The 17,013-nt window shown below is 40.0% G+C and overlaps 1 protein-coding gene across 3 annotated transcripts in view; it reads right to left on the reverse strand.

Moving 5' to 3' along the window:
* The window catches only part of AGPAT4 (1-acylglycerol-3-phosphate O-acyltransferase 4), a 1,411,158-nt gene that overhangs the window by 619,287 nt on the left and 774,858 nt on the right, over nucleotides 1-17,013 (reverse strand). For all 3 annotated transcript variants that reach the window (XM_070795610.1, XM_070795611.1, XM_070795612.1), the window contains one exon: nucleotides 8,684-8,820. In XM_070795610.1, the coding sequence (XP_070651711.1) occupies nucleotides 8,684-8,820 (137 nt within the window). The remainder of the gene's footprint in view (nucleotides 1-8,683; nucleotides 8,821-17,013) is intronic.

Below are 17,013 nucleotides of genomic sequence, written 5' to 3' on the forward strand. Positions count from 1 at the left end.
CCGCTCAGTCCTGTCTGACTCTGAGCGACCCCATGGACTGCCGCATACTAGGCTCCTTCATCCATGGCATTTTCCAGGCAAGAGTACTGGAGTGGGGTGCCATTGCGTTCTCTGACTCAATCCTACTGAGTCTGTATTTCTTCCTCTGAAAAATACAGAGAATTCCTACTTGTCAAGTTTGCTTCTGGTTTAAATATGAAAAAAAGTGCCCCAAATTAGAGACACTCTTCCCCTGATGCTCTTTCCCATAGAGCTTTTAGAGGTATGGCACTTTGATGTTTACAGGCTTATCGACTTGTATAGTGATTAAGAACACACTTCTAAAGCCACAACTAGATGACTAAATACTGGCTCTGTCACATCAGTTCAGTTCTGTTCAGTTCAGTTGCTCAGTCGTGTCTGACTCTTTGGAGACCCTATGGACACAGGGTTCCCTGTCCATCACCAACTTCTGGAGCTTACTCAAACTCATGTCCATCGAGTCAGTGATGCCATCCAACCATCTCATCCTCTGTCATCCCTTTTTCCTCCCGTCTTCAATCCTTCCCAGTATCAGGGTATTTTCCAATGAGCCAGTTCTTCACATCAAGTGGCCAAAGTATTGGAGTTTCAGCTTCAGCGTGAGTCCTTCCAATCCAAGGGACTCTCCAACAGCACAGTTCAAAAGCATCAATTCTTTGGCGCTCAGCTTTCTTGATGGTCCAACTCTCACATCCATACATGACCACTGGAAAAACCACAGCTTTGACTAGACAGACCTTTGTTGCAAAGTAATGTCTCTGCTTTTTAGCATGCTATCTAGTGATAAGGAGGAGAAGTATGAGATGCTGGATGGCATCACCAGCTCGATGCACATGAGTTTGGGTGAACTCTGGGAGTTGGTGATGAATGGGGAGGCGTGGCGTGCTGCGATTCATGGGGTCACAAAGAGTCGGACATGACTGAGTGACCGAACTGAACTGAACTAGTGATTAAGAGCACACTTCTAGAGCCACAGCTAGCTGGATAAATACCGGTTCTGTTACATACCAGCTGCAATACCATGTGCAGTTTAGTTAACTTCTGTGAGCCTCAAAGTCTTCATCTCTAAACTGGAAGAATGACAACATCCAGCCCAACAGGGCTTTGTGGGGATTAAATGAATGTATGTATGTAAGCATCCCAGTGGGACCTTATACAGGGAAAGTACTCAGTAAGGGCTCTAATCATGACTTATTTTTAACTATCAGGGAAACAAAATTCAGCATTCCACTCTTATAAATAGCATAACATAATTTCTGGTCAAATGAGGAGCTCATACAAAAGAAGCAGGATTTCTACTTGAATGGTATTTTGAGGCAGTTTTAATTGTTCATCATAAAAATTTTGGCAATGGAAATAGTTGGTTCACTGTTGACTGGTCATACCTTGAAGAATGCATCTGTCTAAAATAGAGCTTTGAAGGCATTTGGAAAAGATTTGGAAGATCAGGTTTGGAAAAAAGAACATCTTATTACAGACATTTTGAGGGTAAGGGGTGTTGGACTTTTATGCAGATATGGTGGATTTACATGGATACTGTTAGCTGGACATTTGGTATGTGAGTCACACAGCAACAGAAATAACTGCTTTATCTAGCTCTCTTGTGGCTTATACGGAACCAGTGTACTTTGAAAAATATTTAATTGTTTGCTAATTCTACTTACAGTCTCTGCTTTTTGATATATAGTTAATAGTCCCAGAAAACGGATCTGTGTTAATCTGTGTTTTTTACTCACGTGTGTTTTAGTTGCTGGGTCGTGTTCGACTCTTTGTGACCCCATGGACTGTAGCCTGCCAGGCTCCTCCATCCATGGGATTTTCTAGTCAAGAATACTGGAGTGGGTTGCCATTTCCTTCTCCAGGGGATCTTCCCGACCCAGGGATTGAATCCAGGTTTCCTGCATTGCAGGCAGACTCTTTACTGTCTGAGCCACCAGGGAAGTAAAAAACTGACATTTTACTCATCATGTCACTATTCAAACCTTAACGAATGGCTTGTTTCCCAGGTTCTGGATATACTAAATAATGGATTTTAAGGAAAGGGCTGTTTTGTATAGATGTGGGGAGGTGTGAGGGTTAAATAGCTGCATTTACCACAAAGTGAGGAAGAACAATCTCAAACAGGGCTGTGCAAGAGACAGACACCTATTTGACATCATACCCATGTCACTCTAACAAAATAACACATGCTTTTTGTGAGCATCAAAGTAGGAATACAACCACCAAGCAAATCCAAATTTTATTTACCAGTGAGTCTCCCATTTATCTCTTCATGTGAAACCCACAGCCAGAAAACTGAAGGAGTGAATTCAAGCTGCATGTCCACTGTGAGAATATTCATCACTTGTGGTTAGATATGAACTTCATAGTTAAATAGGCTTCCCTGATAGCTCAGCTGGTCAAGAATCCGCCTGCAATGTGGGGGATCTGGGTTCTATCCCTGGGTTGGGAAGATCCCCTGGAGGAGGGAAAGGCTACCCACTCCAGTATTCTGGCCTGGGGAATCCCATGGAGTGTATAGTCCATGGGGTTACAAAGAGTCAGACATGACTGAGCCACTTTCACTTCCACTTCGTAGTTAAAAGGAAGGGATAAACTGGGAGTTTGGGACGGACACATACAGACTACTATATCTAAAACAGACGATCACCAAGGACCTAGTGTAGAAGCACAGGGAGCTCTGCTCAATATCTTGTAATAACCTAAATCGGAAAAAAATTTGAAAAAAAAAAAATATATATAACTGAATCATTTTGCAGTACACCTGAAACACAACATTGTTCAATTATACTTTAATATAGAATAAAAATTAAGAAAGTTATGAATTTATCAGTAAATGCCCTTTGCTTCTATAAACTAATCTTGCTTTAATTTTCTTGGAAGAACTATAATCCGCAAGAAAGCTAGTCGTCATCACAGGGTCCTAAAACCATTTGACAAGGCGTTTTAAACTGACGTGGTGTAAAGGCACATCTCTTCAGGGAAACCAACAAGATGTGTTCCCAAGTGTCCAAAGCCAGTGATAACCCTGGGTCTGACGCTTGCGGTCCAGTCGTTTTACACGGAACTGTGAGGTCGTCCAAGGGCAGGCAAGAAGATGCTTCACAGCACCCTGCTACACGGGACCAGTAATACACTGACCCTACTGTGTGGATCTGGTGTAGACGCTGAGCCTTGCTGGAGTAATCCAGCTCCCAGGAAGACGCCCTTTCAGTACATTCTCAGTTCCCTTATGGAAACGGACCATGATTTTTTGCTTTTCATACATACTAAGTTTTATTTATAAGACTCATAGATGTTAATTAACGTAACTTTTTAATTAACCCCACCTTGGGAGCAGACTGTGCCATGGAAATAACATGAGTTTGATAAATTCTTGTTTCTGATAGTCTGCTGTTTCTATTTATAGTTCAAAAAGCTTTGATTTTCCATTTCTGTTAACTTTCTACTTTATAGTACGTGTGTTGTTTCATGCTCAGAGAGTCAAGTCAAAGTCAAATAAACCAAGGGGAAGAGATGGCCAGACAGCTGGAGAGGTGAGTAATGCTTGATAATTGGCTGATTTTATGCATTAAATAGCAGGAAACATCAACCTACAGTTAAATATATTGTAAAAAATAAATAAATAAAATAAAGAATGTTTAAATCCATGCTCTTTTGTCCGTATACACATACATGCACAGGTACATTTTATACATACTGTGGGAATACATGCTTATGTAGCAACAAAATAACAAAAGCCAATATGCACCATGCGCCCAGCGTCTTCAGCATTTAACTGAAAAGTGCTTTATGTGGCATTATTTTAATTCATCTACATAAGAGCGGATAAGCTAGATGTTATTGTACTGCCCCTGTTTTACCTTAAAGTGAAACTGAGGCAAATCAAGGTTAAGTAACTTGCCCTAAATCACACAGGGAGTGAGTCTCAGAGTCAGGATTTGAATTTGGCTTCTCCAGTGTTTTGTCCACATCCAAGGATTTGTGCAAGCGACTCACCGGTTTATGGCAGTTCATATTAGGGCCTATACTGGTATCTCATACCTTGGTCTGCAAATCAAATAATCGCATGTCATGAACTGTACGGGGGACATCCTGAGGGGCAGGGGAGTCCTATGACACAGGCTCCTAGAAAGCCTTGCTTTATCAGATCCCTTTTGGAGAGCATTATCTGCAGGCAATGGCACCCGACTGCAGTACCCTTGCCTGGAAAATCCCATGGACGGAGGAGCCTGGTGGGCTGCAGTCCATGGGGTTGCGAAGAGTCGGACACAACTGAGCGACGTCACTTTCACTTTTCACTTTCATGCATTGGAGAAGGAAACGGCAACCCACTGCAGTGTTCTTGCCTGGAGAATCCCAGGGATGGGGGAGCCTGGTGGGCTGCCGCCTATGGGGTCGCAGAGTCGGACACGACTGAAGCGATTTAGCAGCAGCAGCAGCATCTGCCCTTGGCTAAAAGAATTAGGGACGAATTCTCTCATGTTCACCCAACCAGCTCTGTTAAAATACTTAAGTGACTTTAAAAGGCTCGAGCTTCTTGCAGAGAAACCATTAATTAAAGATAGCACTAAGCAAGTAAAGCAGAAGCCAAAGAAGAGAACAGTGGTCCTCAACACTGTGAGGAACTATTACCCTTAACAGGGCACTTCATCTTCTGACTACAATAAGCTCTGAGATATAAACTGAGGAAGGTCTGAAGCTATGACACACAGCACGGCATTTAGAAACTAAGCAAGTAATAAATGTGAGGAGCACCTCTGCTGAGCGAACAGTCAAGACAATTCAGGTTGTCTTTTACAACAGCAAGAAACTACAATAGCATCAGAAGACCTGTTTTCACGTAACATGTCAAATATTGATAATATAATTTGAGTCCTCAAATTATAAAATAAAGCAGGCTGGAATAATACACGGCAAGTAATACAGTGACGAGCTGAACTGCGTTTTGTTATGAGTGAGCACTTTTGGAGACACATATTAAAGCACCTAGAGGATGTGAAGAAGCAAGCCTCGGCATGAACTGCGCAGTGTAGGGGGTTTACCACCCAGCAGAACCGCTGTTTCCAGCCTGTCTCAGTTTGTGGTTATTTGCTACATTCTCTTTTAATAACAAAATGTACAGATAGGCAGCTTTCTGCCTCCTGTTAAACATGAAAGCAAAGATGTGTTAGAGAAGATTCTTTCTCAATGGTAAGTGGCATTTTAAAAAATAAAAGCAAGATTTTATGGAATATTACATTTATATGACTGGTAATAAAGTAGATACAGTCACAAAAATATTTGAAAGGATTCCCCCCAAAAAAACATGCAAAGTAAGCATATTTAAAACGCATTCATTCCCTACCTCATTCATAGTTAAAATGAAGAAGACGAACTCAGGAATGCATAGAGTTATAAAAATGTCATTAACACAGTTAATGTAAAAAAATGGTATTTAAAAGATAACTAACCATAGTAAATTCATATAATGCATTTCAGTGAGATACAGCTTAACCAGGCAAATATTTTATTTCACTTAGAAGCTGTCAGTTATCCTTTGGCAAAGAAACAGCGAAATAAAAGCTAGTTGACACACATTCGTTATAAAAATATAAGAGACTGAACCTTGTTAGCTTTTCCTGCTGCTGTAAGGGACTGTCAAATGTGTCCTATATAGAAAATACTTGTAAAGAAAAAAAAATATAATATATTCACTTAGCCTATCCCTTGATAAAAAGGTGAGATTTTTTTAAGTGATGGAGAAAAAGAAGTGTAAAAGGATCTTAAACTTAAGATACTCAGCCTCGTTCAAAATAAGAAAAAATATGCATGTGGAAATGCCATTTTTGCAAAGGTAAGATTGGAAAGTGGCCCCCAAAGGCCTGTGGCTGCTCTGTTGGTGAGGTGGTGTGGCACCTGCTGCTCTTACACGTCACTGGTGAGAATGGAAGACAGCACACTTTTGGGGAGAAGAGTTTGGAAACATAAAAATAAATACATATTTTTCCCTTCAATACAGCAGTTCCACTCTAGGAATCCATCTCAGTGAAACTCTGATCAAGACTATGAAAATACACGTGTATACAACTCTATTAGTTGTACCAATATTTGTAATAAAAAAAATTGAAAACTAAGTGTTTACCATATGGGAACAGTAAAGTATAACCACCAAATGGAATTCAATAATGCTAATTTTTCTGTGAAGAAAATATACACATATTACTAGGGAGAGATATACAGAATATATAATGTACAGTTTAAAAAAAAAAGGAAGGTGGAGACAGATATGCACAGTATTCTACTTTTTACTTAAGATTCAAATCTCTTCAATATCTATATCATCTATAATCTGTTTATGCGTTTTAAAATGGGAGCTTTTTCAAATAGAGGTCTACACATAGAGAAAGGAATATTCAAGAGAATGGAAATAAAATTTGTATTTCTTTGAACATAATTATTTCATAGCTTTGATTTTGGAATCATGTTAATATTTTATATAAATATAAAAATATAAACTATGAAAACAAAATACATTTTAAAATAGTTAAAACTATGTGTGAAATTGGTGACATAATTATACAGTCACTGTACATGACTCTATATCCCTATAACAATATGCCCTAATGACAAAATAAACTGCTTTAACACTGTGTTCAGTAATCACACTTTGGTGACGGTGTTGGTATTCTGAAACAGATACTACTGTATACGTATTATGAAATGAGACAAATGAGTAATTATGTTAATATCACTCAGAAATAAGACTTTTGCTAAGTGAGGAAGCAATGACAGTTTTAAGATCAGTGACTTCAAGTAAGAATTCCATAACTCTGGATATAAAGTGAAAATGTCAGTATAAATGCAGTTTTTACCTTTTAAAAAATTCATGTCTCCTAGCTCTTTCAGCTCGGCCTAGAAAGAGTGACCAACCTCGTAATAGTGAGCACACCCAGCACTAGGGCTGTGATTTCTAAAGCCATTTCCTATTTTTAAAGGAACCAGACCCCCTGCCACACTCCATATATAGAAATCAACTTAAAAGGAATCAATGACCTAAATATAAGAGCTAAGCTATAAGAAAAAGCATAGGGGTAAATCTTCACGAAATGGGATTTGGGACTATATTCTAAAGTTTGACATCAAAGGCACAAGCAACAAAAGAAAATATAAATTGGACTTTATCAAAATTTAAAACTTTTGTGTATCAAAGGACATTGTAAAGAAAGTGAAAAGACTCCGAATGGGGGAAATGCTTGCACGTCATGTAACGGTGAGGCCCTAGCATCCAGAATAAATAAAGAGCTCTTACAACAACTAAAAGACAAACGACCCAATGAAAAACAGGCCGAGGACCTGAACAGATGTTTCTCCAGAGAAGATGTACAAGTGGCAAGTGAGCATGTGAGAAGCTTCACCATCAGTGGTCATTAAGGAAACACACATCAAAACCATGAGACGCCACTTTATATTTAATAAGATGGCTACTTAAAAAATAGAAAAATTTAATAGCAAGTGTTGGTGAGAATGTGGAGAAATAAGAACCCTTGTACGCTGGTAGTGGAAATGTAAAATGATGAAGCGGCTGTGGAAGACAGTTTGTTGGTTCCTTACGAGGTGGAATTACCATATAATCCCAAAACTGCACTCCAAGAGAAATGAACACATACGTCCAGACAGAAACAAGTATCCAATGTCTGCAACAGCATCATTCATAACAGCCAAAAGACAGAAAGAATGCACACCAATGGATGGATGGATCAATAAGTTATGGTATGTCCATATAATGAAATATTATTCAGCCACAAAAATAACAAAGTACGGGTCCTTATCACAACTTGGATGAATGTCAACAACATGCCAAGTGAAAAAGGCAGACACAAAAGGTCACAGATTTTGTGATTCCTTTTATATGAAATATTTAGAATGGGCAAGTCCATAGAGACAAAAAAAAAAAACAAAAACACATGTAGTGCTTGCCAAATGATGGGGGAAATAGAGAATGGGAAGTGACTACTTAATGGATATAGAATATTATTATGGAGTGACGAAAAAGTTTTGAAACTAGAAAGAGGTGGTGGTCACTGTATAACACTATTAAAGCAAAAAATGCCACTGAATTGTACACTTTAAAATGGTTAATTGTATGTTATGTGAATTTCACCTCATTAAAAAAAAACATCTAATGATAACGATACAGCACAAGTAAAGGATGTCTTGAAATGTTGGAAGATATAAAGCTTTTAAACAGATATTTCAGCTTTGTATCATTCTTTCTTTTTAAATACATGTTCTTTCATATAATATTTATGTAGGTGTTCAAAACTTTTAGCAATAGAGGTGTATGATAAAAAATTGCTCTAAATCCAGGTTAATAAATTTCTACTTCTCAGGGTGAATTGATAGACATACTTTGTATACATTGGCTGAATAATATTTTAAAATTTATTTTCAATGCCTTTATGTAGATTATACATTTTCTAGTTCAACACAGGTCCTTCAAACCCTAGGGTTTTATATTGTGATTCAAACATTAATCTTCTTGCCCAACCATGATCAAATAGATTCTGGAGTTCCAATTCCTCATTAGGGAATTGGGTATATTTAAGATAGTTTTATATCAACAGTTCTCCTTTTTCTGTTCTTAATCAATTAGAAATGGAGGAAACAGTGGTAGACTTACCCACACAAGGCAGAGAGTAGCCAAGCTGCGGGTCGTGGACAAACTGCCGATCATTGAGTCTGGTCACGCAGTACAGGTGGAAACAGTCCAAGCAGATCACGTGGCGGTGTGTGCACTGGAAAACCAGGACGGGGCTCCTGCGGAGGCAAAGACATTTCCTCTAGTCCTCCTCAGGCTGGAGATGCAACGTGCGGCCTAGGACACTTTCCGGAATCTTGTAGGGTCGCTTAGGGCATGCTCCATGAGGAGAACTGTGCTGCTAAGCCCTGGGCTCACACATATCAATGCTACCTCTGCAAAACTGGAAATGCCTTGCAAACTATGAAGATTGATTTTCTTAACTTTTATTTTTCATACAACCATATTGACCAATCAGCTATTTAAATCCAAGTTCAGACACAAGCTCTTTCTAGAAGGCTTTGACTTATAATACCCAATTAACTTACTCATCATGCCATCCACTTACATATATTTCTAATGATTCACTATTCCATCATGATATTGTTATGTTTCTCTTCTCTTGTAAGACTATGATCTCTGTGAAAGTAGACACTGAGTCTACTTGATATCCATATTCTCATAGCACCAGGCCTTGTAAGATTTTAAATAAATGATCCTTGAATTTAGCTATAATATTAAACAGTATATAAACCCAAACTTCCTCCAGGTCAAAAGAAAAATTATCAAAGCATGTTAAAGAGTCATTCATATCTCATTGGCAAATAGAAAAGTAGAATTTAGAAATAAAAGATTATCTAACAGAGATTCCTCTATGACAAGATTTTGTCTATTATGCTCCCCCAATCTAGTCAAATACTCAATTTCTTAAAGTTAGGGGAGTACTAATAAATCAATATATATAAGTCCTAAAAAGTTTGGTCTTCCTTAAAAGACCACAGAAAAAAATCTGCCAAGTAACCACGATTTTTTTTTTTTTACTAGTAAATCAACTGCATGAATTTATGACAAAAAGGAGACAAAAATAATATATTAATTTGAGATCAGCCCCAAGGCAATTTTAATAGTAAGAAAGTCATTAGATTTTATCTTGATAAACCTATTTTCTAAGTGACGATAACAAACTACAAAATATTTTTCATTTCATACCCAGTTCTTAACAGAGAAAAGCTCTTCCCCTAAAAATAAGAGAACAGAAGATAACTTCATAATAGTTTACAATATTTTAAAATTTTTGTTTTCCTACTTATTTCAAAACAATATATAACACACACAAAAAGTGGAAAGGAAACCTTGGTATTTTAGTGTCTTGAGCCAATAGGATGATGGTCAATCCGTCTGAGTCAGAGCGTCACTGAGGTTTTTATGTGCTTCCATTTCCCTGCTCTGAGCCCACTGATAGCCCCTCAGGGCCATTTCCATTCCCGGGGCCTTTTTCAATTGGGTATTGACTGTGTTCTGAATTTTCAGCCTCCTCCCTTCTAACAGCCTCCCCACTAAAGATGATGAAATACAATGCTTGCCTGTTTCTAGGAGCAGAGTCAGGCTTGCACACATGTACAAGTCACACACACCTCACCCCCTCTAGACGACCCTATGGACCTGCCATATTTACCTCGTTCTTTCAGGACTACGTTCTGTGAAAAAGGTTATTCATTCTGATTTTAGCAATGTGGTTGACTCAGCCTTTACAGACCCCTGATCTGCTATCAATACAGAGAAACACTGGAGAAACTATGAGAGCGTTTATAAAAATCTGCCTATATATAACTAGGTTAAAAAAAAAGCTTGGCAATTACCAGATAGAAGAAAAATAGAAAGAAAACTTATATAAAAGCCAAAGCAGTCAGTATGGACTGTGGACTCTGGCAGGGTCCCAGAGAGATGTTAAGATGCGTGGCATGTAGCCACTCGTCTAGCAAATATATTCTTTCCATCCCTATTAATAGAAGGAAGAATAGAAAGCGTTCTCTTTCATGTCTAGACAACAGTACACATTTATAGTTTTGCCTTTCAGTTAAAATATGTTTCAGTTAAAATAAGTCCAAAAGAACTTCCACCACTTTGTCAACTCATAGAACATCAATTGCTCTGCTTTAGAGATCTCTTCAAGAAAATCAGAGATACCAAGGGAGCATTTCATGCAAAGATGAGCACAATAAAGGACAGAAATGGTAAGGACCAAACAGAAGCAGGAGAGGTAAGAGGAGGTGGCCAGAATACACAGAAGAAGGGTACAAAAAAGGTCTTAATGACCCAGATAAGCATGATGGTGTGGTCATTCACTCACAGCCAGGCATCCTGGAGTGTGAAATCAAGTGGGTCTTAGGAAGCATCACTACAAGCAAAGCTGGTGGAGGTGATGGAATTCCAATTGAGCTACTTCAAATCCTAAAAGATGATGCTGTGAAAGTGCTGCACTCAATATGCCAGCAAATTTGGAAAACTCAGCAGTGGCCACAAGACTGGAAAAGGTCAGTTTTCATTCCAATCCCAAAGAAGGGCAATGCCAAAGAAAGTTCAAGCTACCACACAATTGCGCTCATTTCACATGCTAGCAAGGTAATGCTCAAAACCCTTCAAGCTAACCTTAACAGTACATGGACTTCCCTATTGGCTCAGACAGTAAAGCATCTGCCTACAGTGTGGCAGACCCAGGTTCAATCCCTGGGTTGGGAAGATCTCCTGGAGAAGGAAATGGCAACCCACTCGAGTATTCTTGCCTGGAAAATCCCAGGGATGGAGGAAGCTGGTAGGCTACAGTCCATGGGCAGCAAAGAGCTGGATACGACTGAGCGACTTCACTTCGCGTAACAGTTCGTGAACTGAGAACTACCACATGTACAAGCCGGATTTAGAAAAGGCAGAGGAACCAGAGATCAAATTGCCAACATCCATTGTACTATATATGAGAATTCCAGAAAAACATCTACTTCTGCTTCGTTGACTATACTAAAGCCTTTGATTGTGTGATCACAACAAACTGTGGAAAATTCATAAAATAATGGAAATACCAGACCACCTTACCTGCCTCCTGTGAAACCTGTATGCAGGTCAAGAAGCAACGGTTAGAACCGGACATGGAAAAATGCACTGGTTGCAAATTGGGAACTGTTTATTGTCAAGGCTGTATATTGTGACCCTGTTTATTTACCTTTTATGCAGAGTGTATGCTAAGTGACTTGTCGTGTTTGACTCTTTGTGACCCCATGGACTATAGCCCGCCAGGTTCCTCTGTCCATGGGTTTCTCCAGGCAAGAATACTGGAGTGGGTTGCCATGCCCCTGTCCAGGGGATCTTCCCAAACCAGCAATCGAACTTGCGTCTCTTACGTCTCCTGCATTGGCAGGTGAGTTCTTTAGCGCCACGTGGGAAGCCCCTATGCAGAGCACGTCATGCAAAATGCTGGTATGGATGATCACAAGCTGGAATCAAGATTGCTGGGAGAAATATCAACAATCTCAGAGATGCAGATGACACCATGCTAACAGCAGAAAATGAAGAAGAATGAAAGAGCCCCTTGATGAAGGTGAAAGAGGAGAGTGAAAAAAGTTAGCACTCTTTAGCAGCTGAGAAAAGTCTTTGGAGGTCATTTTAATACATCTGACATGAGTTACTAAGGAATAGGACCACATTGTGCTGGCGGATCTAGGAGTGGAAATGAGGAGACGGATATGAGTGACATTTCTGAGGAGGACCCACCAGGACCTATATTCTTGTGGGTCTTTTTCTTCCTTCTGACATTCCTCTGTGCCCTTTGCTCTGACTGCACATAAATGTTAATTGACCAATCCAGAAAATGATTTTACCCCAGTGAGCCAGGTTACAGAGAAGTTAATCAAAAGCTAAATAAAGTTCCCAACATATATAAAAAAATCACATAGAAATGCTGCACTTGACATGACTTCAGAGTTATTTGTAAGCAACGATGTCCCTGCTTTTATTAAAGGAGTGATCCAAAGACCCTTTATTCAAAAAGGAGAACTATCATATGACATCTGTGTGTGTGTGTGTGTGTGTGTTAGTCACTCAGTCGTGTCTGAGTCTTAGTGACGCATGGACTGTAGCCCGCCAGGCTCCTCTGTCCGTGGGATTCTCCAGGCAAGAATCCTAGAGTGGGCTGCCGTTTCCTTCTCCAGACATCTCTTATATGTGGAATCTAAAAGAAATTATATGAATGAAGTTACTTGCAAAACAGAAAGTGACTCACCGACTTAGAAAATGAGTTTATGGTTGCCAGGGGAGGGGCAGTCAGGGACATTGGGAAGGTCATGTAAACATCGCTTTATTTAAAACGGATAACCAACAAGGACATATGGTACAGCACATGGAGCTCTGCTCAGTGTCATGTGCCAGCCGGATGGAGAGGGGGAGAGTGGATGCAGGTAAGTGCATGGCTGAGTCCCTTATCTGTTTACCTGTAATCACCACAACATTGCTAATTGGCTATACCCCAGTACAAAATGTTTTTGGTGTTTATTTTAATAAAAGTATTAAGCATAATTGAGAGAGTCCTAGTAAAACAGTGAGGCATTCACATACAGGACAGAAAGTAGAAGACTGTTCCACAGTCATCTGAACATTGAAACTCGTGTAAAATTAGTTCTCTAGTACCTACAAAATGGTACCCATTTTTTTTTTTCATAGTTTTCTGATAAAATGCACAGTTTTCTACCTCATCCGTTTTCTCTCTTTTCACACACACACACTTGATCTCCTTTACGTTCCCTCTCTCTGCCAAAACCTCTCCATCTCTATCTGATTTTTTGTCACAGATACATTTTCATGTATACCCACTAAGAGAGAGGCTGTGGTTCCAGCTTCTCAAATGAACGTGACATATACTGAATGCAATGTGCCAAAAATTTCAAGATATGTAAAGCTAAGGCAGCAAGTCTAGACTCCAAAGAAAACGAAAATCTAACAGAGCAGGTAGGGAAGGGACACACGTAAGCGTAACACAGGGCAGAATATTTGAAGTTATGCTAAAGATTAGGAAACGGTAAGCAGCCTCTAAGATGCTCCCCCAAATCCCCACCACCTGGTCTTCATGCTTTCGTGTACTTTGTTCCCACATTATATGAAGTGACCTGCTTGAACTGCAGGGAAAATGCAGAAATCCCAACATGGGACTTCCAGGACTAGACCGGAAAAGACACAAACCGCCTGTGCTCTCTGCCGGGTCACCGGCTCTGAGCAAAGAGAACGGCCACGTTGTGAGGGTCCTCGAGCAGTCTGTGGAGGCGTCCACACTCATGTCCATTGAGTCGGTGATGCCATCCAGCCATCTCATCCTCTGTCGTCCCCTTCTCCTCCTGCCCCCAATCCCTCCCAGCATCAGAGTCTTTCCCAATGAGTCAACTCTTCATATGAGGTGGCCAAAGTTCTGGAGTTTCAGCTTTAGCATCATTCCTTCCAAAGAAATCCCAGGGCTTATCTCCTTCAGAATGGACTGGTTGGATCTCCTTGCAGTCCAAGGGACTCTCAAGAATCTTCTCCAACACCACAGTTGAAAAGCGTAAGCTTTGTGATGTGTTTTTTATGCAGTGCTATACGACTAACACAGGCACAGAGGAGGAAGAGATCATGTTCAGACAATAGGTAGGAAAAGAATGCATGAATGTAGTGGCGTTTAAAGGAGGATCAAGATTCCAGCACGTGGACCTAGAGAAAACATTCCAGATCTACAGAAGAGAGGGAAAGTACAGAGCGTGGAAGGTGACCGCTAAGTTACGTAGTACAGCTGGTTTATTCCTTGACCCCAGCAAAAAGCAAAATTAAGAGAAATATTATGTTTAGCAATAGTAGAACTTGAAATACAACAAAAACCCATGAATATTAGAATAAAAATGTTAAGTATAAAATCATTGAGGAGTTTAAAAAGTGCAATTTCCTCACTGGAAGGAGAAAATTAGCTCTCCGATTGAGCTAACATTTGACCCTTGAAAATGCACACGCTGTTTAGTTTGTCCTGCAGTCACACAGCTGTTATGCTCCAGTTAGCAATCTTACTGAGCTCTCTTCAGACTACTTGTACATGAGCAATGATGACTCCTGGGAATTTAATAAAGCATTTGATTAGATAAAAATAATTAGAGGGAGAGAGCTACACCATTAAATAACTCAAGTTTATCTTCTTAGCAACTGTCACTGTGAATCCCTTTTAGTTAAGAGATTGCTTATAAACAATAAATAAATGACCGAAATCTCTGAAACCAAATGCACTTTCATCTATATTTGGCGACAATACCTACTAATTGCCCAAGTGCACGACCGACAGAGAAGTACCCGAGCCAGCACCTCCCTGCAGACACGCTGGGGATAACATCTTAGCCCACATATGTTGCACAAGTTCATTACTCGAGTTAGCCAAGTGAGCAGTCCCCGTCGCTGGAGAGCCCCCTGATCCGAGGTACTAATTCATAGATCCAACTTTGAGAAATTAAAATGAGCTTCAACAGTTGAATGACCTTCAAGATTCCTCCCAGCAGCCAAGTCAAAATCCTGAAGTGAGTTCACTTGCCCATTAGTCAGCTTGGAATCAGAATCCTATTAAGGCCCTGGCAGATCTGACACAAGCTCATTAACTGCTTCTTCCAGTTCCTTCTTGCCTCCTCTGCTCATGTCCTCCTGGCTTTATCCGGTTCTCTTTGCTGCACACACACACGAGTTGACCCCAGCTCTGTAAGCTTACTTGCAGAGGCCCCGTATTTCAGTGTACAGACCATAGCTAAGATGAAGACGCCTTATGTTTATATTTTTGATTCACTTTTATTCATCCATCCTGCCAGTAACTTTAGAAAAATCACTCCATGCCATGTCCTGCCGATGTGAAGAAGGCACGGTCCCTTTCTTCAGGGTCCAGTGGGGCTGAGGACGACAAAGTAATTGTTTCAGTGCAGCTAAGTGCTACCACAGGGATGACTTTAGAGACCACCTAACTTGTCTCTGGGTTTCCCTGGTGGGCCAGTGGTAAAGAAGGCAGGAGACACAAGCTTGATCCCTGGGTTGGGAATAGCCCCTAGAGAAGGAAATCACAACCCTCTCCTATATTTTTGTCTGGGAAATCCCATGGACAGAGGAACCTGGCAGGCTGTATATAGTCGATGGGGTCGCAAAAGAGTCAGACATGATTGTGGAAGGGCTTGCAAGGTGACTCAAGCCTCAGAGCATTCGGCCCCTATAGAGCGATGACAATGAACAAACTAAATGGCTTCCCTTGTTGATAAAAACTTTAAATAAAATACGTTACAGCAAGATTATTCTAAAATAGCTTTCACCATGGCAGTTCTTGGTCAAATTATGAATTAATTACCTAAGGCCAATGTATTACGACCCCAGGTCTTCCTCTGGCTTCCAGAGCCCTCTTTGGCTTAGATTTCACCCTGCAGTATGTATCTCCCATATTGCCACTCATAAATCTTTCTGTTTCTCTCAGATCAGTCTCTTTGTAGCTTCTGGACCACCCTCTAATGCTCTTATCTCTATGTGTACGATTCTTCAATTTGTCTTCACTTTCCAAAAAACTGTCAGGGTTCAGCTCCAATCCAATCTCTCACAGGAAACTTTTATCAGCAAGACTCTGGTTTACATGGATTCACTGCCTGATTTCCTGTAAGCCTTCTGTTTATAAAGTTCCATTCTGTGCTAAACTCGGTATTTTACAGCCTGCCATTCGCATCATCCTCCATCACCTTTATGAGCCAATGTCAGGATCCCCAACTCACATTCAGCACACAGTTTTGAAGCTACTGTGTGCTTGTTCTTTTGGGCAAGGAGGGGAGGGGAACACAGAGTTCTCGTCCTCAAGGACTTCTGTTTGCTGGTGAGATAATAAGCCTGGGACACTTTTTGGAGGACAGATGAGAGACAGCTTACTCCAGCGTCGGTTAGGCAGAGAAACTGTCCTTAAAAAAGTGAAGTATAAACTAAGACCTAAAAGGCAAGAATGAATTTTAGTCAAACCAAGAAACTACAGGGAAGTGAGGACACCTGTGAAAAAATACTTAAAACGGAATAAAATTAGTTCGGGTTAGGAAACGACATCTTATAATTTCATATCAACGCCTCAGCCTCCATCAAAGTTCTGAATTCCTTCAAAAATTAAAAATGAAACTAGGAAGTTAAGCTACTGTTTTTACAAGTCACGTAATGTAAGTCTCTGTCTTAGGTTTATATGACACCTTAAGTGTAGTTGAGTTAGGTTGTTTAGAACCATTAATAACAAGCAAGCTATGCAAAACAGAATATAAAGCATGGCTATAAGAATTCATGGACTGTTAATTTCCTCCAGATGGTGTCAATCTTTGAGAACATTATTTTAGTATAGCTTACATATTGTGTTTCTAAAAATAACTACTATTGACGGGTTG

Source organism: Bos indicus, chromosome 9, assembly GCF_029378745.1.
Source record: "Bos indicus isolate NIAB-ARS_2022 breed Sahiwal x Tharparkar chromosome 9, NIAB-ARS_B.indTharparkar_mat_pri_1.0, whole genome shotgun sequence".
Classification (NCBI taxonomy): domain Eukaryota; kingdom Metazoa; phylum Chordata; class Mammalia; order Artiodactyla; family Bovidae; genus Bos; species Bos indicus.